This window comes from Papio anubis, chromosome 11, assembly GCF_008728515.1.
Source record: "Papio anubis isolate 15944 chromosome 11, Panubis1.0, whole genome shotgun sequence".
Classification (NCBI taxonomy): domain Eukaryota; kingdom Metazoa; phylum Chordata; class Mammalia; order Primates; family Cercopithecidae; genus Papio; species Papio anubis.
In genome coordinates this window covers 2,221,972-2,245,649 of record NC_044986.1, presented here as the reverse complement: position 1 = coordinate 2,245,649, position 23,678 = coordinate 2,221,972, and the positions used below count along the sequence as shown (strand labels likewise).

The 23,678-nt window shown below is 49.9% G+C and overlaps 1 protein-coding gene across 1 annotated transcript in view; it reads right to left on the bottom strand.

Annotated features, from left to right (window-relative positions):
- The window catches only part of TCERG1L (transcription elongation regulator 1 like), a 230,202-nt gene that overhangs the window by 26,288 nt on the left and 180,236 nt on the right, over positions 1–23,678 (bottom strand). Inside the window, exon 8 of the mRNA XM_017944455.3 lies at positions 16,428–16,497. Coding sequence (XP_017799944.3) covers positions 16,428–16,497 — 70 coding nt within the window. The remainder of the gene's footprint in view (positions 1–16,427; positions 16,498–23,678) is intronic.

Genomic DNA, 23,678 nt, shown 5'->3' with positions numbered 1-23,678 from the left:
TCACCCTGGGATCTGAACTGTGATTTTTTTGAACCTTTGTCTGAGCTTTCTGATTTGGCCTAGAGGCAAGAGTCTCTCCTGGGCCATGGTCTCCTCAGGCTCCCCTGAACTTTTCAGTAGGCCTAGGATTTTGAACTTCCATGCTCACCTTTGCATTAAGAGTACTGCTAAACTGATTAGCCATACTCTTCCCCGCCCTTCCCTTACTCTGCTCACCTGGACACCTTATCAGATTTCTCATCCTCCGCCATCCCCTAGATCTGACTCAGCAAGAATCTGCTGAGGTTGATTCAGCCAAAACTCCCTGATCCCTGAAGTCTACTCTTGCTAATTTTCCATCCACTGACCCCCAACCCTGACCGTGGCTATCAATTCCTGTTTTTCCATGCCAAATTTGGAATTGAGCCTGGTCTCTTTTCCTCCTTTGCAACAGTCGTGAATATAATCTGATTTTATGGCTTTAACTACTGTCCAGCTCTGGTTTTGACAATAGTGCCATGTTCTCCACTGGGGATGATTTTGCCCCAGGGGATATTTGGCAAGGTCTGGAGACATTTGTGGTTGCCACAACTGGGGAGATGTTACCAGCACCTGGGAGTGGAGACCCGAGATGCTGTGAAGTGTCCTCCAATGCACAGGACAGCTCCCACCATGCAGGCTCATGTGGCCCAAGTGGGCCTCCCCCAGGAGGTTTGGATGCTAGGTGAAGATTATACTACTTTTCTCATTTGGAGAGGAAGTAAGGGGTCAGACGGGAAAAGGTACAGGTGGTCATCTAGGGGCCAGACCCGGCCATCCAGGCCTCCCAACACCTGCCAAGTGAGAAGTGTTTCCTCATGGTCTGTCCAAGGTCCTGGGAAATTCATTAGTACCATGTTGAGGATGTGCTGAGAATATACAATGCCTTATGTCTAACAAGGGGTTTTCACTCACAGGGGCTGTAATATGGATTAATCCCAACGAATACAAAATGTGCAAAGAAACAGAAAGATTGCTCAGCCCATTCGAGAATTGTATTTATAGACCAACTATTCCAAGAGAATTTACATTCTCTGCTTCTTATGCAATTACATGGAATTTTGAGAAAAGAATATTACCAGTGGATTTCCAATTGTATCGTACTCCAAAGGGTATAATTAGGATTTCCCTGTAATAAATTTTCATTAGTTAAAAATAGAAATGTGAAACAAGGCCTGTATTGTTGCAACTTGAAATAAGAAGAAAAGGCACATTTAGACTGTGCGGTGATGGTGTGTTGAAGCTTATTCAACACAATACTCTATTCAGGACTGCTGCATGCCTTCCAAATGGCTATCAGTTCTGTTAGAATCGGTTGAAAGCAAATGCAAACTAGCTAAATATATCTTTGATATTCTTATGGCTGAATGATTTCTGTACCTTTAACAAAAAGTGAATTCTAATACTTTTAGTAAAGATAGCTCAAGTCATGGTTTTCCTGCCGGTAAAGGCGGCGTCCCCGAGGACGCACTAATTGGTGTGCACAAGCACTGCCGGTTGCGAGCCGGGGAGGCAGCCTTACTGCATCACAGAAGCCTCGTTAAGGTAACCCATGGATTTGGGAAGTTTTCCAGGTCTAGTGTATAGGTTGAAAGGGGCCTGGTCTTGGTCAACCTTTAACCAGGGTAGGTGCTCCTGAAATCTGGGCACCATAACCCTGGGCGGGGGGCCCTCACACCCAGGGTCAGCCCCTCCCTTCCTTCTGCCCCTCAGTGTGGTGACCATCCCACCCCTGAGCTCTCTTCTCCTGGTTCTGTCCCTTCCCCCAGCCTCTGAGCTGGCCAATTGATCTGTTAATGATTCGTGTGTGTGAGTGAGCCTGTGTGTGTGCACATGCAGGCATCTGTCCCACGCTGGTAAGTCTGTAAAGCTGAGGTTTTCTGATTTTGCCCATGTGCAGAGGGCAGCATATTATCCAGTAAAATGCACATATCCGAGATCCAGTGGAGCTGGGTTCCGGGCACTGCAACCAAAGCCACGATTTTCCCTTTGTAAACAAGACACTTTAATGGTCCATCTGAGGCTGTGCACACCTGCTGTGGGTGCACAGCGCACCCCTAAATCCTCAGAGGCACTTCTCTCCACCCAGATCCTTTCTGCAGAACCATCTCTGAGGTTGGAACCATTGCCCTAGCAGAGGAATGACAAACACCAAGCAGTTGCTGGCTCCAGGCTAGAGGAATGGGATGTGTGATATTCAGCTTCTCCAGCCAGGCTGAGGCACCCACCCATTCCCTCGCAGGCTGACACCCAGGTGCCTCATCACAGCATGACCCAGATGGATGGAGGCTCAGACAGCCCAGCTGGATGGGTCAAGATCCAAACCTCTACGGGGGCAAATGTACTGACGCCTTCAGCCCCAGCATGCTCCCATGAGGTGGTCCTAGCACTCACCTAGGGCTGTCGTGTGGATTCAGTGAGATGGTCCCACATCGACCCCTCAGAGCAACCCCTCCTGCTCCTTCCCTCCCTCTCCAACTTGCAGGTGCGGTGTGTCCACCCATACTAGGCCCTGCGACGCTGTAGCTGGAACAAGGAGCCCCTCACTGCCCAAGGAGCTTACAGTCTAGTGGGACGTGAATTAAGGTTACACACACGTGAAGCCTCAGCTGCCACAGGTGTGTCAGGGCTGAAATCCACAGTGCAGAGACGGTCAGTGTCAGAGGTATCCCTGTGGTGGGCTTCCGGTTGGTGTTCCCATGAACACAATTATTGGAGAGACTCTGCAGAAACAGCAGACATTCTAGTGGACCACGGCTCCAAGACAGAACATGAGCAGAGAAGAGACACAGACGCTGACACAGGTTGAGATGGCGTCACTCTGCCAGGGTGCTGCCATGGGACGTGGGGAAAATGCAGACATGGGAGGGAGGACCTGGTTCTGGAGAGGCCTGTCTGCAGATGTGACGAGGTCAAGGTGTTTCTGAGCCTTACAGGTGAGGATGACTTGCTGTACAACCTTGGCCAAAATATGGAAACTCTCTGGATCTTACTCATGGTAAGATGTATGCTTCCGACCAGATGATCTGAAAATGCCTCGCAATACTGCAATTCTATGATGCAGATGTGATCCTGTTAATTTCATCCTGATGAAATATTTAAACATCTTGAGTCTGCCATCAACTTACTAGCTCTGCCTCCCAACTTTGCAGTTCCTATAAATTTGATAAACAGGCCTCCTGCGTTTTCATCCAGCTTGTTCATAAAAATGTTCCACAGGAAGCACCAGACAGACGCCTCTAGCAGGTCTCCCAGCTGCAGCCCTGCAGACGGACGGCTCCACACACTCACGCTCATAATGGGCTGTGAGGCCTGGGCATGGGCACAGAGACAGAGATGCCCCCTCTGCCTGGCCTGTCTCCCATATAGTCTTGTCTCAGCCTGCAGGTGCCAGGTCTCCCAGCTGCAGCCCTGCAGACGGACGGCCCCACACATCCACGCTCATAATGGGCTGTGAGGCCTGGGCGTGGGCACAGAGACAGAGATGCCCCCTCTGCCTGGCCTGTCTCCCGGATAGTCTTGTCTCAGCCTGCAGGTGCCAGGTCTCCCAGCTGCAGCCCTGCAGACGGACAGCACCACACACCCATGCTGGTGATGAGCTGTGAGGCCCAGGTATGGGCACAGGCCCCTCGGCCCTGGCCTGCCTCTGGCATAGTCTTGTCTCAGCCTGCAGGTGCCACGCTACCATCAGAGGTCCCTGCTGACAGCCAGTCTGTGGAAGTTTCCAGAGGCTGTGCCAGCCCTCACTTCAGTCTTGTTTTATCATAAACGATGTCTCTTGCAGCCTCACTTCTAACAAGTGACCACACCATGCCACACACTGCCAGCCTCCCCAAGGGCCCTTTGGCAGTATTGTTTGCTGGGGAAGAGTGGATTGGGAACCTAAAATGTTAGGCCTATGATATAACAAATAATTAATCCGGTCTTTACTCCCAGTTCCTGGCAGAGATCCAAAAAGTTCTTGGAACATCCTAAGCACTAGAAATGACCTTTGCTATTCATAAGGAGACCTCTCCACCATACCACATCTTAGCTGCACTAATGAGGCCACTCACTGGGTTCTTAGTTTCAACGAGGGGGCTGGCATGCCAGGAAACACCAGCCCTGAAGACTAGAGGGTTGGAATGTCCAGCCCCACCCACCACCTGCCATCCAGGGTGAGGAGAGGGGCTGGAGATTGAATTAAATCTTCTCACCAGTGATCAATAAATTAATCAATCATTTCTCTGTAATAAAACCCCAATAAAACCCTTGAACAATGAGTTTCAGGAGTGCCCTGGTTGGTGAACAAATCAGTATACTGGCAGCAAGACAAATGTAGGGGGACAGAGAAAAGAATATTACCAGTGGATTTCCCTGCCCTTGAGAACTTTCCCGATCTCACCCTATGAGTCTCTTCCATTTGGCTGTTCCTGAGTTGTCACCTTGATCATAAGATAAAACTGGAATCGTGAGCATAGCACTTTCCGTGAGTTCTACGAGTCATTCTAGCAAAGTATCAAACCTGAAGGAGGGTGGCGAGAGCTCCAGAATTTGTAACCAAATCAGACAGATGTGAGGGTAGCCTGGGGACCCCACTTGAAGCTGGTGTCTGAGGTAGGGATGGTCTTCTTAGGGCTGAGCCCTTCCCCTGTGGGGTCTGCAGTATCTGGGTGGTTGGTGTCAGAACTAGACTTAATTGTAGGACACCCAGTTGGTGTAGAGAATTGCTGTGAGAACTCGGGTGCAATCAAATTCGCTTCAATTACATTCAGCAGGCATTTCCATGGGGACTATCCTGTGGTCCTCCCAACTGGGGCAACCTGCCTCATTTCTCTGAGCTTCCCAGGTCGTTCATCTATTACAGAACCCACTGGCCCCACACGGCTGTCATGAGACTGAACAGAAACCCTCACCTGCAGGGGCCTGCAGAGGGCTGCGTGGGGCCCCTTGGTTAGCACATGGCTGCTGGTGTCTGCAGCGGACCCTGCTCCAGACCCTGGGATCCCAGGCCCCTGCCCTCACTAGGCTCACATCCTAGAGGGAGGAACAGAGAGTAACAAATAACCAATACCACCAAGTTAGTAAACTAGGTGGTGTATTCAAAGATGCTGGATGCTCAGGAAGTCACAAAAAGCAAACAAATGAACGCAGCTGAGGGGAGGGTCTGAGACCATCACCAGGCAGGCAGGACACCCACAAGCAGATCCTAGGAAGAGGTGAGGAGGCTCATTCCAGACTCAGGGCTCAGCTATGCAAAGACCCTAAGGTAGGAGCATCTAAGAATATTCCAGAGACAGTGGCAAGGAGGCCAGTGAGGGGAGGGTATGGGGGGCAGTGCTCAGAGGTCTTCGAGGGTCCAGGTCCTGATGTCTCCTCACCCATGGCAGGGCTGTGACCTTTCACTCCCAGGGACATGGGACCCCAGAGCCTCTGAAAGTGACGCATCCTGGCCTCCGACTGCCCCGAGTCCTGACTTAGTGCTCGCTTCTCTGCTTGCCTGGCCAGGGGCCGCCCTGAGCCAGGGAGTGCAGAGACAGCTCTGGGCAGCACCCGGGGAGCCAGGGCGGGAGTAGGTTCCTGCCTGGAGCTGCCTCTGGAGCACGTGGTTATTTCCGTCAGGACCCCACGGAGACGAGGCCCTGACCCTGTCTTCTCAAACGCATTTCAGAAATGTTTTCCTGGACATCCAAGACTGCCCCATGGTTTCCTTGGTGGATTTTTAAAAATCATGCATTGTTCCAGGTAGGGCATGAGTGAGTGGAGTCCACCTGGAGGAAAGGATGCCTCACCAGGTAAAGCCATGACATCAGGCTGTCCTGGCAGCGGAGGCTCCTGGAGAGTGAGGGGACACTCTTCTGTCAATCACCGCGGCGTAGACCAAGGTGCAACTTTCCTTGCCTGGCTTATGCTACAAGATGATGCAAATCTGCACACGCTGCCTGGCCCTTGGGTCAGGGTTTGACCGTCCCATAGATCTCTGGCCTCTGACAGGTCTCCAAGGCTGTAATTCCAGGGCCCACTGCCAGGCTCCTGAGCTGCAGGAGACCCACCTAAGACCCACTAGCATCCTATGCAGCCGAGCTCCAGATTCTACTTTCTAAAGGAACAGGGTTCCAGGGTCTCCAGCCTTCCTCTCTTAGCATGCAAGAGTCCCCGTCCCCCAGGCTGGCCCCACCCCAGCCTTTGTCTTGGCATCGCAGACCTTGCCCTTCTGAGCGATGTTTCCAGAATTTGTCCAGCATGGAATTATTGCCACATTTCTGTAAGCCTTCCGAATGAGTGGCCACTGAGTTCTACTCTCATTGAACAAAATTGCCAGAGAAATTTATAAAACAAGGTGACTTTTTGCAAGTGCACTACGGTTTTGACATTTTCAGCTCTACGCCATGCAGGAGCGGAGAGCAAGACTTTGACACCCAAGCAAGGCTGGACCCCCTGCTGGCTTGGCTCTTCGTTGCTGCCTGTCTGTGGATGTGCATTGCACTGGCCTCTACAGGCTTTACCTTCTTTATCGCCCAAATGACAACAACAACAACAAGAACAACAGGATCTGCATTGCAGGGTGAGCTGGGGAGGGAGTGCTGGGCGCTCATGAAATGCGTGGTCTCTGAGCTTGCAACCTGGGCTTTCCCACTGTGTGCTCTGTTCTTAAGCAAGTCTCTTCATTTCACCAACCCTCCATTTCTTCCTCTATAAAGTGGAAATAATAATAGTAGCAACCCCTTGGGATTTGCTTGTAAGAATTAAATGAAATAAGAAGAATCCCTTAAATCCACTGAGGGCTCACTGTGTCGAATCTTCTCCTCTTCAGCATCCCTCCATAACCTCATTTCATCACCAGCACAACCCCTGTCCAGGTGGAAAAACTGACATAATGCATTTAAAATATTTAACACAATGGCTGATCTAGTAATAGTTTTGATGACAATGATGGTGATGATGATACAGTGATGATGGTGATGAAGATGGTGGTGGTGATGATGGTGATGGTGATAATAAAATAAATAAAGTAAATAAATGTCGTAATAATATCGCGTAATAAAATGCGTCGTAAAGTAATAAAGTAATAACAATAATAAAAATAAATAAATAAGTAAAAATAAATTAATGTCGTAGTAAGTAATATTAACAATGTCGATAAATATCGCGTCGTAATAAGTAATGTAATGGAAGTAGTAAAGTAATAACAGTAATAAAATAATAAAGTAATATTAAAATATCAATGTCAAAATAATAAATGTCGTCGTATCTTGACCGTAAAATGCGTAAATTAGTAATGGTAATAAAATGTCGTAATAAATGTAAAAATAAATAAATAGTATGGTGGTGATGAAGATGATGGTGATGATGACAGTGATGAAGATGATGGTGAAGATGGTGGTGGAGATGATGGTGATGGTGATGACGGTGATGAAGCTGATGGTGATGAAGATGATGAAAATGGTGATGAAGATGGTGGTGAAGATGATGATGGTGGTGGTGGTGATGATTTTTCACCTTCATCATCTCTGGCAGCTTCTGATCATCCACAGCCAATCTTTCCAGGCTGGGTTCCAGCCCTGTGTTCATCTGGATGACATCTCATTTTTTTTTAATTTTATGGATGGGAAGAACCTGTTCTTTCTTCCAGCAAAGAGGGCTGGGAATTTATCATCAGAATACTGCCAGACTGTAAATCTGGTGTTAGACACAATGCGAAATTCTGCAGGAATCAAAGTTTCTATGAATCTTTTGCCTTATGGGGCCTCAGACATTCTAACGTGTGGTTGTAACAAATGGTCTTCAGATGAGACAAACTTTGAAAGATCTGTATTTTCTAGTTTTTTTAGCCTCGACACTGTGCAGTGCAGAAGCGTGCCTCTGGCAGCTGTAAGGAAGATTGGCACATCAATCAGGGTGGGCTGCAGGCCCCTGGGTGAGACAGGAGCACAGGGGCGTCGGTTCCGCCAGCTCTGCTCTGCTCACGTGGATGGTCAGGATTCACAGCCAATGATGGCATCGAGATGGATGCCTCCCCAGGATGGATCACGGCCACCAACAAAACCCTGGCTTTGGGGCTTGGTGCTGGCCCTGAGTAGGAACCTTGCAGGCAGCTGGGTGAACTCAGCTGGAGCAGCTGCTCCTCTGCCCTTACACAGAGGTGACACTGCCCAGTGCACAGAGATGGGGCTCTGGGATGGGCAGGGATGCAAAATCTTCCTGGAGGAGCGATCGTGAGTTCCCAGCTGGGGTCTGGGCTGCCTGGCGTCTCCAGGGACCTGTGCCCTAGCCACAGGCTCACTGTTGGCCTGTCTGGCTTGGCCAGTTCCTGACTGCCTAGCACCCCTACTTCTGCCCTGCCCGCTTCACCCCTTCCGGGAATCACAAACCCATTTCTGGCTCTGCCTAAGGCCAGACAGGCTCCATCATGGCTGGACAGCTCACTCTCAGTCTTCAGTGTGACCACACTCATCTGTCCCGTGTGCACTTGCTGTCCGTGTGGCTGTGGCACATGGGCCATGCTGGGGAGAGGGGGCAGAATGAGGAGAGATCAGGCCATGGGAGCTGTGGCCTCCTGGACCCTCCACCATGCTGAGAGGCAGGCTCACCAAGGCCTGGGAAGGGCTGAAGTCTCTGCCAGCTGAGGTTTATGAGCCACTCAGAAGGCGAAACGCCTGCTGAAAAGGGTTTGCTGGTGGCCGCTCTGGCCTGAGCTCCTGCTTTGTGACGAGCTCTGCTGGGGACTGTGTTTCAGTAACAGCTTCAGTGCAGGCTGCCAGGCTTCCCCAGCAATTAATCAGGATGCCCCTGAGCCCCTCCCCAGGACGTGTTTCTGCACTTGTAACTTGTGCAGCCTCCTCATATGAGAACTCACTGGTGGCTCCAGACAGGCAGCACCTACCTCCACCCAGGGCAGCACAGACACCAGGCCACGTCCTGTCCTTTGGCAGGTAGTTTGGTAACATTTGCAAAATTACCAAAGCTCTCAATCTGAGATCTTGGTCTCAGAGCTCTCAGAACTCTAGACGGGGCCAGACAAGAGCTGAGGGAGACAGTCAGGGCACCTTGGCTCTAGAATTTGGGGCATGGCTGACGGAGGCTGATTAATCACTGAAAAAGCAAACCCTCAGCAACAAAAACCTCTTTTCTTGTCTCTACTTGCTGCCTCCAGGTGTTGATTTTAGGTAATATTGAAGGAGACACATCAGCCCAGTCACATGCATCTCAGGACACAGGACTCTGAGGAATTCTGAGATTTAAAACAAAAACAAACGGCAGGAAACTAAATCCCACAAAGGCAGAAGGGAAGTGTTTTTATCTCCCCAAAGTCACAAAAGCTCACACCGGACTGTCAGAGCAACAGAACAAAAGCTCACACCGAATTGTCAGAGCAACAGAACAAAAGGCCCATAGACAACATCTTCACATACTGCTGGGTGAAGAACCCCCAGGAACACCAGTGTGCGTGGCAAGTCCAGGCCAGGGCCCTGACAGAGACAGAGACAGAGACCGAGGCACGTCCCAGCCAGGCCCCGAGCACCAGCCAGCCCGCGACCCTGTCATGAGCAGCATTCCCAGGCCAAGGGGCAGCCCCCAGGCTTCTGCAGCTAAGAGGCTGATGGTAAGCAGAGGCAGACAAGAGCAGAAGCCTTCCAGGGTCCAAACCTCTTAGGAGCCCGGGTGGCCCAGGAAGTTCCAAACAGCTGGACCCTAGACACAGACTGGTGAGCTCAGTACAGCAGCTGCCTCAACAGACAGAGATGCCAGGGAATGGAGGGGCAGGTCCAGATAGAGTGCAACGCAGAGCGAAGGGACAGGTCCCTAAAACACAGTCCCTGTCACAATCACAGACTCTAGGAGGGAACCCCAGAACCACAGATCTGGAGACAGGTCCCCAAAAACACAGCCCGTGTCTCAATAGCAGACTCTAGGATGGAGTCCCAGAGCCACAGACCTGAGATGCTGCCCGGGGCCACTGCGCTTATCACGGTCTCATCTAAACAGGGATGACAGAGAACCACCATGGTCCCACCCCATATACCACTACCAAGACCACCACCAAGAGGGACTGACGCTCAGAGAAACGTCCCCAGGTGGCAGAGGAACCGCAGGGAGGCACACCCAGACATTGAATGACAATTCAGCTGACTATTCAAAAAGGAGCTAAACATTAAAAGGAAAAAATAGGTGTTACAAAATATCAGCATATGTCTTATTTTAAAATGAGTGAAAAAGAATATTGGTCAAAGACTTGAAAAACAGTCTGAGAAAATCTGGGAAATAATTAGAAATGAAAGGGGAAAAAGTGGAAATGAAGAATAAACTAGAAGGAACACAAGAGTGAATAAATGTCATAAATGACATCATAGGAGGAATAGAAGGTGAGAAGGGAAGAGGAAATCCAGAAAGAGCATAATGACGAAGCGTCAACAGCGTGCAAAGGAGGTGACCCAGGAGGAAGCTGAGGGAGAACCAAACAGTTCACAGGTGACTCCAAGCCACGAAACAGAAAAGACATGAAAGCAATTCAAGAAAATGCCCTGATGGAAGAAAGGCGTCCACCTATATTTTTATAAGATGCACCTTATATCTGGGAAAATGAACCAAGAATCACCAAGAGTTAGCTCTATCATTGTCTTCTAAAGGATAAAGATAGTAACTAAAATTGACTAAAACATCAACCATGTTTGCATCCAATTCACAGTAAGTTGGTCATCTTTCGAGGATACCAGGGAACCGATGGAGTATTGTGGAAATTGATATTTAAAGGAAAGAATCAACTGTTCATTGTGTGTTTTCAGTGTAAACAATACCTTGAGGGAGTCAATAGTTTATGAGGGTAAGTTCCTCTTTATGAAAGTAGGCAAGCTAGTAAATGTGAATAAAATGGCAGAATTAAGAGATGAACACTCAGCAATCTCTAAGGAAGTCTTAGATCAAGATAAATCATCTGCTTGTATCATGTAAAGACAGACAAGTCGACATTACCTGCTTCATGATGGAAGGAGCTCAAAGCCACCATTAGTCCTAATCAAACCTGACCCTGATAAAGCTCGAATCTGACTGCAGATTTACCAAAAACACAGAGGACAGAAGAACACGCCCCTAAACCATGCCCCAGGCATGATCTATGTCCAAGCCATTCTCCAGGGATGAAATGACCTATGTCCAAACGATGGGAAATGTACACTTGTAAAAAATCTGTCACTTCTTCAAAAACAAAAGAAGAAAATAAAAATGAAGCATAGAAGGGAACACACCAGCAGGTTAAAAGAGACTTAGGAGAGAAGCAGAGGGCAATACCCGAAACTGATTCAGTCCTGATATGAAAGCAAACCTCTAAGAGAAAATAAAACAGTCAAGAAAATTTAAACCATGACTGGGAGCCCATTTGATAATGTTAAGGAATTATTTCTGTTTTTAAAGATGTGACTATGTTACCATGCTTACATTTTTAACATCCTTGTATTTTAGTATTATAGAATATTTACAAATAAGATTTATATGATGTTGGGAGGAGTTTGTTTCAAACTAATCTAGAGGGGCCTGGACTAAAGCAGAAAAACGCTGGCCTTGAGTTGATGCTGGGAAATGAATGCATGGAGGCGAACTGTGTTGTTCCAACTTTTATGTGGAACTTTTCCATAATAAAAAGTTAAAAGTAGGTAAAATAACTATTACTCCTTATTGAGTAATATATTGAGTATATTTGTTTTTTCATATATTTGTTGAGTCTTTTCCACCCAGTGTCAGGCAGCTAAGCACACGCTGGGCCGTCTTATGCCATCTGTCTCTCCTATCACAATAGAACTGTTTGGCTTTGATGGAAATCACTCCGTCTCCTGGGATCTTTTGAACTGACGTAACCTGTTGTATTAGTCCATTCTCACACTGCTGTAAAGTACCACCTGAGACTGGGTAATTCACCAAGAAAGGAGGTTTAATGACTCACAGTTCCACAAGGTTTGGGAGACCTCAGGAAACTTTCAAACTTGGAGGAAGTTGAAGAGGAAGCAAGGCCTGTCTTCCATGGTGGCAGGAGAGAGAATGCGGTTGGGGGAGATTTCCACAAACTTTTAAACCCCCAAATCTTGTGAGAACTCACGCACTATCATGAGACAACCATGCAGGAAACTGCCCCCATGATCCCATCGCCTCCCACAAGTCCCCTTCCCTGACACATGCTGTATTAGTCCGCTTTCACGCTGCTGAGAAAGACATACCCGAGACTGGGTAATTTATAAAGAAAAAGAGGTTGAATGGACTCACAGTTCCACGTGTCTGGGGAGGCCTCACAATCACGGTGGAAGATGAAAGACGCATCTTACATGGTGGCAGGCAAGAGAGAGTGTGCGTGTGGGAACTCTCCTTTATAAAACCATCAGATCTCGTGAGACTTAGTCACTATCACGAGAACAGCCGGGGAAAGACCCGCCCTGGTGATTCAATGACCTCCCACTGGGTCCCTCTCCTGACACGTGGGAATTACGGGAGCTACAATTCAAGGTGAGATTTGGGTGGGGACACAGCCAAACCGTATCACATGGGGATTACAATTCCAGATGAGGGTTGGGTAGACAGCCAGAGGCAAACCACGTCACCCATGTCCCCCGCACATGACCATTTTCTCTTTGGCTTCTCCCACCCTGGCTGTCCTCTCAGGGCCCACGCCCCTGTGTCCCTCTGCCTGTCATCCTGTGATCTGCTCTGACCCTCTCTTCCTCCTCATTCAAGTTGAGCGTTTCTTACCACAGAAGTGATGACCACACTGAAGAGTTAACCTGTCATTTCTCATAATACAGAACAAATACGTTCTCTCTCACGGGAGAGGAAACTACCTGAGATTTTGATAAATTTATACCTCCAAGTGGTGATAGAGTGAGCCAAATATTTGATAACCAGCCTTGTGAAGAAAGTACTGAGTTTTGGGGGAAACTGACTCCCCCATTCACTCGGTGATCTCTGGATCCCTGCAGGGATGGGCATCAACCCCCCGGCAAACCCTAATTACGTCACAAATACGGGGTAACTGAATTATATGAAAAGAGTACTGAAAACACGCCCACCCTCTGGAGGGAAGCAAATTGGTGGAGCGTTCCCGTGAGCACTCACGCAAGCTACACTGTGCATTTCACAAGCCTGTGGCCACAGCCACACAAAACAATCTGTTGACTTAAGAAAATATATTTCCACTTCAAAACACCGCAGCAATTCCAGAAATCACAGGTGTGATTCGAGCCGTGGTGTCCAGGTTTCTGATGCTCAGGCCCTCATTCTTGGGGGACATTGGGAGACAATTGCAGTGATACCACTCAGCAGAGACCACCACCCTGTACACGTGAGGTCAGAGGGATAGAAGGCGACTGCGGACGGGATGCTCCCCAGAGCCCATTTGAAAGGGAGAGTTATAAAGCCAGAAGATCAAAGATCAAAGCAGGTCTGAACTATGAAAAGACCCGTTCATCAGAAACTGGCAGCACCTCCAGCCCTGAGCAGAAAGGGGCCGAGCAGTCATGAGTCTATTTTCCAGTCCCAGGGAAGATGCATGGTCAATGCAAACACATCCCTCTAAATAGTAAATAACAAGCTATTTGAAATGACACTCACCATGTAGATTAGAATATTTCAGTAATTTGAATGCTTGTCATTGTGACATATTTCTCCTCCGAGAGAATTTCAGGAAAAGTTTCATGTGGACCTGAATCACTTTCACAATCGATTTAATTCCATCTGGGCATGAATGTCCAAAATGTGTATCGATTGCGCCAGGGTTCACAGGAAATGTGGGGAGTAGAGACCGGTATCCAAAACAATCATCATCTCAGCTTATTTGCTTGTTTCTTAAACATCATAATCTGACTGCTGATGAATCACACGTTCCGGGAGAATTTTAGTGTTCTTTGATGAGGCAAAATTATGCTATCCTCACAAAAAGGGCAGGTCCAAATGGCCAGATTTCAGCAGGCCCCCTGGAGGCATGTTCTCTAACTATATGGGCCAGATTCTACGACATAGAAATACATAAAAGCAGTTAGGAGCTTGAGGAGTACGTGGACTTATTGACCCTAACCTTCCCAAAGAGGGATCAAAATGCCATGGTGATGCTGGTGGTTCACCCGGCCTGTGGCGATTCACTCTGAGCCGGGGGCGTGCAGGTTGGTGCTTCGGAAGAGCTTTGGGAAAACCTGCCCGATGGTGATGCTTCCAAACAGAGGGTGCGGCTTTGTAAACCGGTCTATGAACGAATGCCCAGGACGGGATGGGCATGCTCAGTCCTCGGGCTGGCAGCAAAATGAACACCAAAGCGTTTTCCTCCCATACCTCAGAGCGGGCCGCAGCCTCCCCGAGAGTCTCCTTCTCCCATGGAATCTTCAAGGCTGGAACCAACGTGGAAATGAACAGCTGCCAAAACGGAGGCAGCTCCATGCAAAACCTCTGTGCGTGTTTCAAAGTTGGTTTTCAATGACGGAAATCATTCAGATGATTAAAACCAAAATTAGCGTTTCGATGTTGTTGAATGCCAACTGTTGGGAACTGAGGCCAGACCCACAGGTCGGGAAGTGCAGCCGGGTGAGGAGGAGGACAGCCCAACTGCTTCGGATCCCACCATGCTTTTCCTCCACACAAGTTCAAAATTCATCAACTCATGGCCATATTCCATGTTTCCTGTGCCTCAGGAAGCTCGTCTTGTGTTTTAAATTAAGCACACATACCCAAAGACCAACGGAGACCAGTTTAGCTGAGGTCCACGTGTGATGGTGAAATCAGAGGCTGCACTGGGTCCTTTCCTGGAATCCTTGGCCCCCATCAGAGGTGCTCCTTGTCCATCCCCTGTGGCCCACACATCCTTTGGCCCCCAAAAGTGACTTTCTATGGAGGAGATTTGGGGTAGCAAGAAGACAGCTGCCCAGGAGATTTTGAGGAGGAGGCGTCCTCCCTCCACAGCCAGTGAGCCCCGGCCCTGCCACGTGCGGCCCTAGACCTCCACACATAGTGGTTCACAGGCTTCCATGTGCTGTGGGGCCAGGCGGCAGGACCCCTAGGGGAGGAGAGCTCCACCTCCTACCTGATCACCTCCCTGGCTTAGGGAAGACACTGTTATTCTTCTTCGCATTGTTTCTGAAAATTCTGTGGTGTCTGCTTACTATTGAACCACTCAGGTCTAGTTCTATGTGTTTTGTTCGTGGCTCCATGGGCACTCAGGAGACAGAAAAGTTCGCCCTGACCCCCTGGCTGCTGGGCCTGCTAGGCATCCCCAAGCCCAGCTCTTGCTCCCTCTTCCCCTCTCTTCCTTACCATCCTTTCATCCTTTGCTAAAAAGTTGAAAGGACTGAAAAGGTGAGAATGGGCACAGGCTCTGAGTCAAGATTTTGTTTTACCTTCATTATGGCAAATATTTTTACTGCAAAAGTACATTTTTTAAAAGAGAAAACGCATATGGTGCTAAGATTCCTGACCACTTCATTTGGGTTCCTGTTGCAGGCCTAGGGTATCCCATGAGCAGGGCTGGTACAGGAGCCTGGTGCAGGATGAACGCACCTGTGGGCCGTGGCAGGACCCAGGGTCCAACGGAATGTCTGGGCATCATGGGGCCAATAACAGCCCAGCTCAGGAAGAGCCTGGGAAGCGCCCCTCATTGATTTGCCTTTCAGAGTCCTCCCCACCCTTCTCTGCCAAACATGGGGCCCAGCAACCACAGCATTCCTTGCATCTCCCTGTTCTGGGAGGGAACACACTTCCACATTCATCCCCTTATGTGAAACTTACAGGCAAGGCAGGGCAGACCAGCAGCCACACAGGAGGGGTTAAAGGGCAGGAGCCATCCCCTGGCTTGATGGAAAACAGGGATTCCCTACTTCGATGCATGGCAACTCCCAAAACCAAACCGTGACCAGCCGACTTGGAGGGAGACCCACTGGCCATGTGCACCCTGCAGGTACGCAGGCATCATCTCATCCAGCTGTCCCAAGGCCCACTGGGGCCTCTGCAAAGCCTCATCTTACATATGAGAAATCTGAGATCAGGGTTGGCTGACTTTGCCCAAAGTCATCAAGCAGGCAAGACATAGAGCTGCAGCACCAAGCCAGGGCTGCCTGACCCCTAAACTTAACCTCTGACACAGCACATGGCACCACCTACACACTTGGCCCCCATGACCACTTCTACAGGACTCTGGAAACACAGCAGGGCTGAGCATGTGGGCGCCTGGGTAGGCGGGGGGTGGCAGGCCCTGTGTACAGTGTCTGAATGCCCCAAGCTCTGAGATACCTGCTTCAGCAGGTGCCCAGGACACTGCTAAGACAGAGCCTGAGACCTCTTACCATCTGTCCAGTGGTTGAATTAGTTCTTTGCTCATAGTCAATGTGGTCAAAATGATGCCTTTTCTTTCTACATCACCTGAGTACCCAGTAGGGAAGGACCCGCTGGGGAAGGGAACGGCCACCTACCGGTTCCTCTTGGTTTTCACATCTGGGTCTTCCCTGCCGTCTTCAGAACTGGACCCATCGCTGTTGTCAGCTGAAAGAAAATCAGATGAACAGGGTTAGAGTTGTCAGCGCTCAGGGCTTTGGCACAACCACTTTCAAGCAGACTTATCTAGAAATTAAGACAACAGGCTTCTCTTAAAGATTGATGTGAAATCCTACGAGTTTCCTCTCGGCACACAAGCTTTTACATTTCAGCGGAACAGAAATCTGACTGTGCTGATCTGCAGTGGTTCTCTTTAGATACTGTCTGTTTAGCAGGTGCTGGGCCTTCCAGAGGGGCTGGAGGGTGGAGAATTACAGGTGGACCTCTGCTCAGCCTCCGGGCGAGGGCCCAGGATGAGCAAAGCTATGTCATGTTCTTGAGAGGGAACCATGAGACCGGGGCCACTTCTGTGGCCACTGCCCCAGGGAAGCATGGGCCCCAGCAGTACCTCCAACAGGCCCATGCTCAGCTCCTCTCCATCCACTACAATAGATAATGAGATTCCCCTACCCTGCATGCAGCCTTGCCTCACTATAGATGCCCATCTACTTCCAAAAGCCAAATCGATTTTGAAGACATGGTCCCCTATTTCCATTCTGAGGCGGTCAGCCCTGTAAATGTTTGATGAGTTTTGGAATGAAAAAGTAAAAATGTGCTTTGGTGTTTCCTATGGGTCTCCGGGAGGGAAGAGGAAAGATGATCATGTAGATGGTCTGGAGTGTCATCGCTTCTTCCCTGACAGGTGGAGTGACTTCCACACGCGCCAAGCATCACAACGGCCTCCCACCTGCTTCTCATTCTGTGTCTACCTCTGGCTCATTCCGCCCCTCCCAGTTTGGGTGGCCAACTGAGCTGGGCTGGGCTGGGCTGGGCAGAGCGTTCCACCATCTTCCCAGCCAGCCTTGGGCCACCTTCCCAGTGACTGCGGAGCCTGCACTTCCTTCCTGGGAGGGTCTGTAATGAAAACAGTGCTCAGCTTAGGACGAGCGCAGAGTTGATGAGAAAAGACATCAATTTCAACAACTGCAGGGGTCTCTGCACATTTTCTTTCCATAAAACCCTACAATTCCCCCCACACCTGTTTTTAGAATCCCAATAATAGCTCTGTTACCAGCTCACAGTTCAAATCTATTTACAGGCTTGTTTTCAATGTGCAGCATGGGGCCCGTGGTAAGAGGAGAGGGTCAGGCTCTGGAAGCCCCGGCTCGCCGCAGTCATGCTGCATCATCCTTGGGGGCCTCTGCCACCTGAGTTTCCCAGGCAGCTCATGGCCGCCCCTGCCCACATAAGCCACAGGACCACGGAGGCTGCCTTAGAAGGACCGAGGTACGGCATGTCTGCCCTGCACCTTCCAGCAAGGCCGCAGTGTCCATCATGCACACCCTGTGTGGATGTTCCACCCTTCTGAAAGGATGCAGGCCCCGGGGGAAGGAATTCCCATGGGCAGTGCAGAGGAGGGGATGAGCAGAACTTGGCCCCGGGAGGGCGGAGGAGCCACAGCCCAGGCGGAGCTTCCTGACTTTTCAGCAGCTCCTGGTTCTGAACCTGGCAGCGCTGACTCCAGGGCTGGATTGCTCTGCCCTAGGGGCCGCCCTGCACCCTGCAGGTGTCTCTCAGCCTCCCTGATCCCTGTCCCTCCCCACCATGCTAATGAAAATGCCTCCAGAACTTCCCAAATGTCCACAGGGGTAAATTTGTCCTTCCCAGTTGAGAGCCACTGGTCTAGAGCCAAGATCATTGATGACAACCGGGGGGCCATGGAAGGGAAGAGAGGACACTGGAGGGCATCCACTTCCTCCTCTCTGGCTGCCTTCTGCGTGTGCTCCACAGCCCAACACAGCCCTCCAGGCCAGGACCCCAAAAGACACACTTTATGCTCCCTGCTTCCCAAGCTGCACTCGTGCCAAGCCCAGCACTTCCAGGCATTTCTGGTTTTTTCTGAGACGGAGTCTCGCTCTGCCCAGCTTCAGGATGAGGGCCTGCTGTAAGCACTTCTATGTCATGTTCTTGAGAGGAAACCACAAGACCGGGGCCACGTCGTGGCCACCACCCCAGGGAGGGGTGGCCCCCAGCAGCCCCTCCCCCAGGCCCACACTCAGGGGCTCTCCATGTTCAGTCTGTCACCCAGGCTGGAGTGTAGTGGTGCAATCTCGGCTCACTGCAACCTCTGCTTCCCGGGCTCAAGCAATTCTCCTGCCTCAGCCTCCCAAGTAGCTGGAATCATAGGCACCCGCCACCACACCAGGCTAATTTTCACGTTTTTAGTAGAGACAGGGTTTTACCATACTGACCAGGTTGGTCTAGAACTCCTGACCCCAAGTGATTCACCTCCCTCGACCTTCCATAATGCTGGGATCATAGGCATGAGCCACCATGCCGGGCCACCTGCAGGCATTTCTACTTCCTGGCTGTGGGAACCTGCTCTGCCCATTCAAACTGAGGACACTGGCCAGGCACAGTGGCTCACGTCGGTAATCCCAGCACTTTGGGAGGCCGAGGTGAGTGGATCACAAGGTCAGGAGTTTGAGACCAGCCTGGCCAACATGGTGAAACCTCGTTTCTACTAAAAATACAAAAATTAGCTGGGCGTGGTGGCAGATGCCTATAATTCCAGCTAGTCAGGAGGCTGAGGCAGGAGAATCGCTTGAAAACACAAAGCAGAGGCTGCAGTGAGCCGAGATTGTGCCACTACACTCCAGCCTGGGCGAAAGATCAAAACACACCCCGCTTCCTGCCTCAGCCTCTGCACCCCAACACCCTCCAAGGAAATGCAGGACTCCTCTCCTGTGTCCCCGAGTCCTCTCCCCCTGGGGCGCTGGGTCCTGGGCTGTCACTGTGCCCTCCTGGTTTTCCCTCCCTGGTGCTCTGGCTTCTCCCTGGTCCCTCCTGGTCATTCCCACCTGGGTCACTGGGCCTTCTGGATGTCTCGTCCAGAGGCTCCGGGGCCTCACAGAGGCTCTCTCAGCTCCCCCGGACCCTCCGCCTGACTGCCTTTCTGCACCTCATGGTGTTTGAAATCTTCCAAGGTGTGCCTCCTGCCTGCTGTGTCCAGGGGAGGGAACATTCCAGCTCTGCCTGGAAGAAGGCCTGGGAGCGGCACCTCTCCTCCACCCACACCAGAACATACCCAGGGAGGCCACGGGGGAAACATCCACATTTCTTAAAACTTAAAAAATGAGGTCATACAATCACATGCATATTATTTAAAGTACATGTGTATAATATTGGTAATTTTTTAGGGTTTTAAACATTGGTTTGTTTTGAATAGTTTCAACATGCGCATAGCTTTCCTAATTACGATCCAGACTCATAAATAAAAGTATGTATAAATTTAACAGACTTAAAGAATACAAAACCAGAGGAGTTGCCGTGCACAACGGCGGCGTAGCAAGCTCTCTGGTTGGGTCTCCACCAAGACTGCCGTCAAGCTGGAGGGGGATTGGAAGCAAGTATTTTAGCTCTCTGGAAGCAGATCAGACACTTATAAAAGCTAGGACTGGTGTAACAATAGTGCTAGAGGCTGGGCGCGGTGGCTCACTCCTGTAATCCTAGCACGTTGGGAGGCTGAGGTGGGTGGATCACCTGAGGTCAGGAGTTTGAGACCAGCCTGGCCAACATGGCGAAACCCTGTCTCTACTAAAAATACAAAAATTAGCCGGGTGTGGTGGCACATGCCTGTAATCTCAGCTACTCAGGAGGCTGAAGCAGGAGAATTGCTTGAACCCGGGAGGCAGAAGTTGCAGTGAGCCAAGATTGTACCACTGCACTCCAGCCTAGGCAACAGAGCGAAACTCTGTCTCGAAAAAATAAAAAAATAAAGAAAAATAAAAGAATAGCACTAGAGAGGCTGCCATTCTCAGTTGACTGCAAAGACAAGGGAACTGAAGCTTCAGTCACCACACACGATGAAGAATATACACTTCAAGGCCATCACTTTGGAAAAGGCACACTTGGATGGCTCCAGCCTGCACAAGCCCATGTCAGTGATCTCTGGGAAGTGGGAGAATCCGATTTCCACCAAAGCTGCCCCATTACAATGCCTAGCATATCTACTTTTCAACCAAAAACTCAAAAGCATGCAACACCAGGAAAGTAGGGCCAATTCACCTGATAAAAAATATTTGACAGAAATCATCCCTGAACAAGTCTATGCGTAAAAAGTATCTCGAATGGAGTTAACCGTACACGTTACAGCTATAAAAGTTGTTGAAGAAAACGTAAGGGGGAAATCTTTGTGACAATGCTTAATCACTGCAGAGTTTCTGCTATGGGAGAGGAAACAGTTGTAGAAATCAGTAGTGTTGACAGCTATACAGCATTGTGAACATACCTAATGCCACTGAATTGTACACTTACAAATGGTTAAATGGTCAACTTCATGATATGTATATTTTACCACAACGAGAAAAAAAAATCAAGGACAACTTGTTCTATGGCAAAAAAATAAATAAATCAATAAATCAAAAGACCAGGAAAAATATTGTGATACTATTGTAGCCAAACACTGATAGCCTTGATTTTCAAGTCCAAATAACTCAATAGGAAAGATAAGGAACACAAACACAAAACGAATGGCCAACAAACCTGTGAAAAACGGTTCAATTTCACTCAAAATTAAAGCAATGCCAGCAGAAACAAAGAGTGGCTTTAAGAATTAAGTCTGATGTTCTACAGTGCTAAGGAGATTATGTAGAATCTATCAGTACAAGTGTGAACTGATCAATCTCTTTGGGAGAGGATTTGGCAATACCTGCCCAAAATCTAAAATGCATGTACCTTCTGAGACAACAATTCTAATAATGTGAAATTACACAATCAATATGTTTGCAGAAACGCTCCTAAGGTAAATACCTAGGTACAAAGATGTTCTTTCCAGCACTGTGTGTGTGAGCACAAAGCAGATGACCCAGACGTCCATCCAAGAGGAGGCTCTGAGGAAGTCATCATGCGTCCAGACAGGGCGAAGGTGGGGGCACAGGAGATGGATAGGAGAGAAAAGCAAGGCATTGGAGGGAGAGGGAACAGGGTGCAGGAGACAGGGAGGCTCTGGGTCTGAAGGATAGCCAAGACGTGTTACAGGTGCGGTGCAGACAGCATGCAGCAGTGGGTCAATCTCTAACATGCTTATTAATGCACACACACCAGTATCTATGTATTTTTAAAATGTGTTGTTTTTTATGCATTTGCCAGAAAGGCTACGCATATGTGCATGTGTGTCTGTGTGTCTCTGTGTGTGTGTGTGTATCTGTGTGTGTGTGTCTGTGTGTCTGTGTGCATGTGTACATGTGTGTTTCTGTTTCTGTATATATATATGTGTGTGTCCATGTGCTTGTATGTGTATGTGTGTGTGTATGTGTGTGTATCTGTATGCATTTGTGTGTGTGTCTCTGTGTATGTGTCTGTGTGTGTATATGTGTGTTTGTATGTGTGTCTGAGTGTGTTTGTAAGTCACTGAGTTCAGGGAGTGTGGCTAGTTGCATCGGGTAGTAAAAGTCCTGAGTCTCTGAGCCAAATGTTTTCCTTTCTGTGAGTGGTGGGGAATATACCTAATTTTATCAGTCTTCTTAGAGAGGGTAGGCACAATCTTTGGTAAAACTTACTATGGAATCATAGGAGCCGGTGCGTATGACAAATTTGTTGTGCGTAAGGCAAATTTGCATTCAGATGGGATCCTTGGCACACCTAAACTTCCCACTCATCACATTTCTTTCATACACAGACTGTACCCTACAAATACAGAGAACTACAGTTTTGGTATCTGTGGGTGCCTGGCTGGACCTGCTGGTGGACCCAGCCCCTGCACAGCCAGGCCTCTCACCTCCGGTGCAGGTGACACCCCCACCCCTGCTCCTGGCAGGGGCTCAGCCCCACAGGGCCCTGCTGCTGAGTGGCCCTGGGCTTTGTGCTCTGCCCTCTCTGATGGGGCCTCCTGCTCTGCATCCTGTCCAGTGCCCTACCCTGCTTGCTCGGATCCTGAGTCCTGAGGAGGATGGGGCTCGGTAGGTTGGAAGGTGGTGTCATCCTCCCTCTCCAGGCAGTTGCGCTCAACCCTGTGAGCTGGATGCAAACCCCAGGTCACGCATTAACCTCAGGTCCCCCCCATCTAGGCAGCACTCAGGCTTGGCATCTTCGTGGAAAAGTCAGTGCTCTCCCAGGACTGTGGCTTTCCTGGGCACAAAGAGGGGCACAGTCCTCCTGCATGGTCCAGGACCCCAGAGAGCACCTTGCAGGGGCTGGGCCAGAACTCATCCACAGGCAGGCAGCTGTGCGAGGGGTGCCCAGGAGGCAGCTGTGCGAGGGGTGCCCAGGAGGCAAACAGGGCGGGCACCGGGATGAGATACGGAGCAGGAGCCCTTGGCGGAGAGGGCAAGGCACATGGCTCAGGGCAGCAGGGTCTTGCGGGGATGAGCTCCTGCCAGGAGAGGTGGTGGGGGTACCGCCTGTGCTGAGGGGCAAGAGGCTGGCTGTGCAGGGGCCAGGTTGGATCCGCCCCATTCCACCAGCAGGTCCAGCCAGGTGCCCGCAGATGCCAAAACCGGACTTCTCTGTATTCCTGGATTACATCCTGCGTATGAGAGAAATGTGATGGGTGTGAAGTTTAGGGATAGAAAGAGCCGTGGCAGAGCTGCAACTACCCCGATTAGGAGACGGACCTGATGTGGTCACTTTGCTTTGCTAGGCCTGGGCTCCCAGCTGAAACTCAGGGAGGACATTCTGGATTTGGTCAATAATGGGGACCTCTCCATGGCCACTTGGAAATGCCACAGAACAGGTGCCGTGATCACAGCAGGGCTTCCCTGAGCCTTCCATGCCTTGAGGCTCACTGTCCCCAGACAGCCCCAGACAGCCACCCTCCACCGCTCTCAGCTCAGCCACAAGCACACCTTCTTCTTCCCGCCTTAGAGCTCAAAACACACCCTTTACCTCCCCTCCTCACCTCCTGGGGTCCAGTGTGAGTGACCATGCCTCAGGGAAAAGCCCCTGGCTGGTGTGCTGGGTCACCCCACTCCACCCATCCATTGTTGCTTGTTTCTCTTCCCCAATATGCAAGACATGGTGCTCCCTGCCCAACATCTGCTCATCTTTGGTGTCCTGTGTCCAGTCCAGTGCTTGGCCAGTCACCAGTCCCTAAATAAAGGACTGGTTCAGAAGAAAATGAACTTCCTCTTTTCCCTCCCTTCCCTTGCTCCCTTCCCCCTTTCCTTTCCTTTCCTCCTTTCCCACTTCCC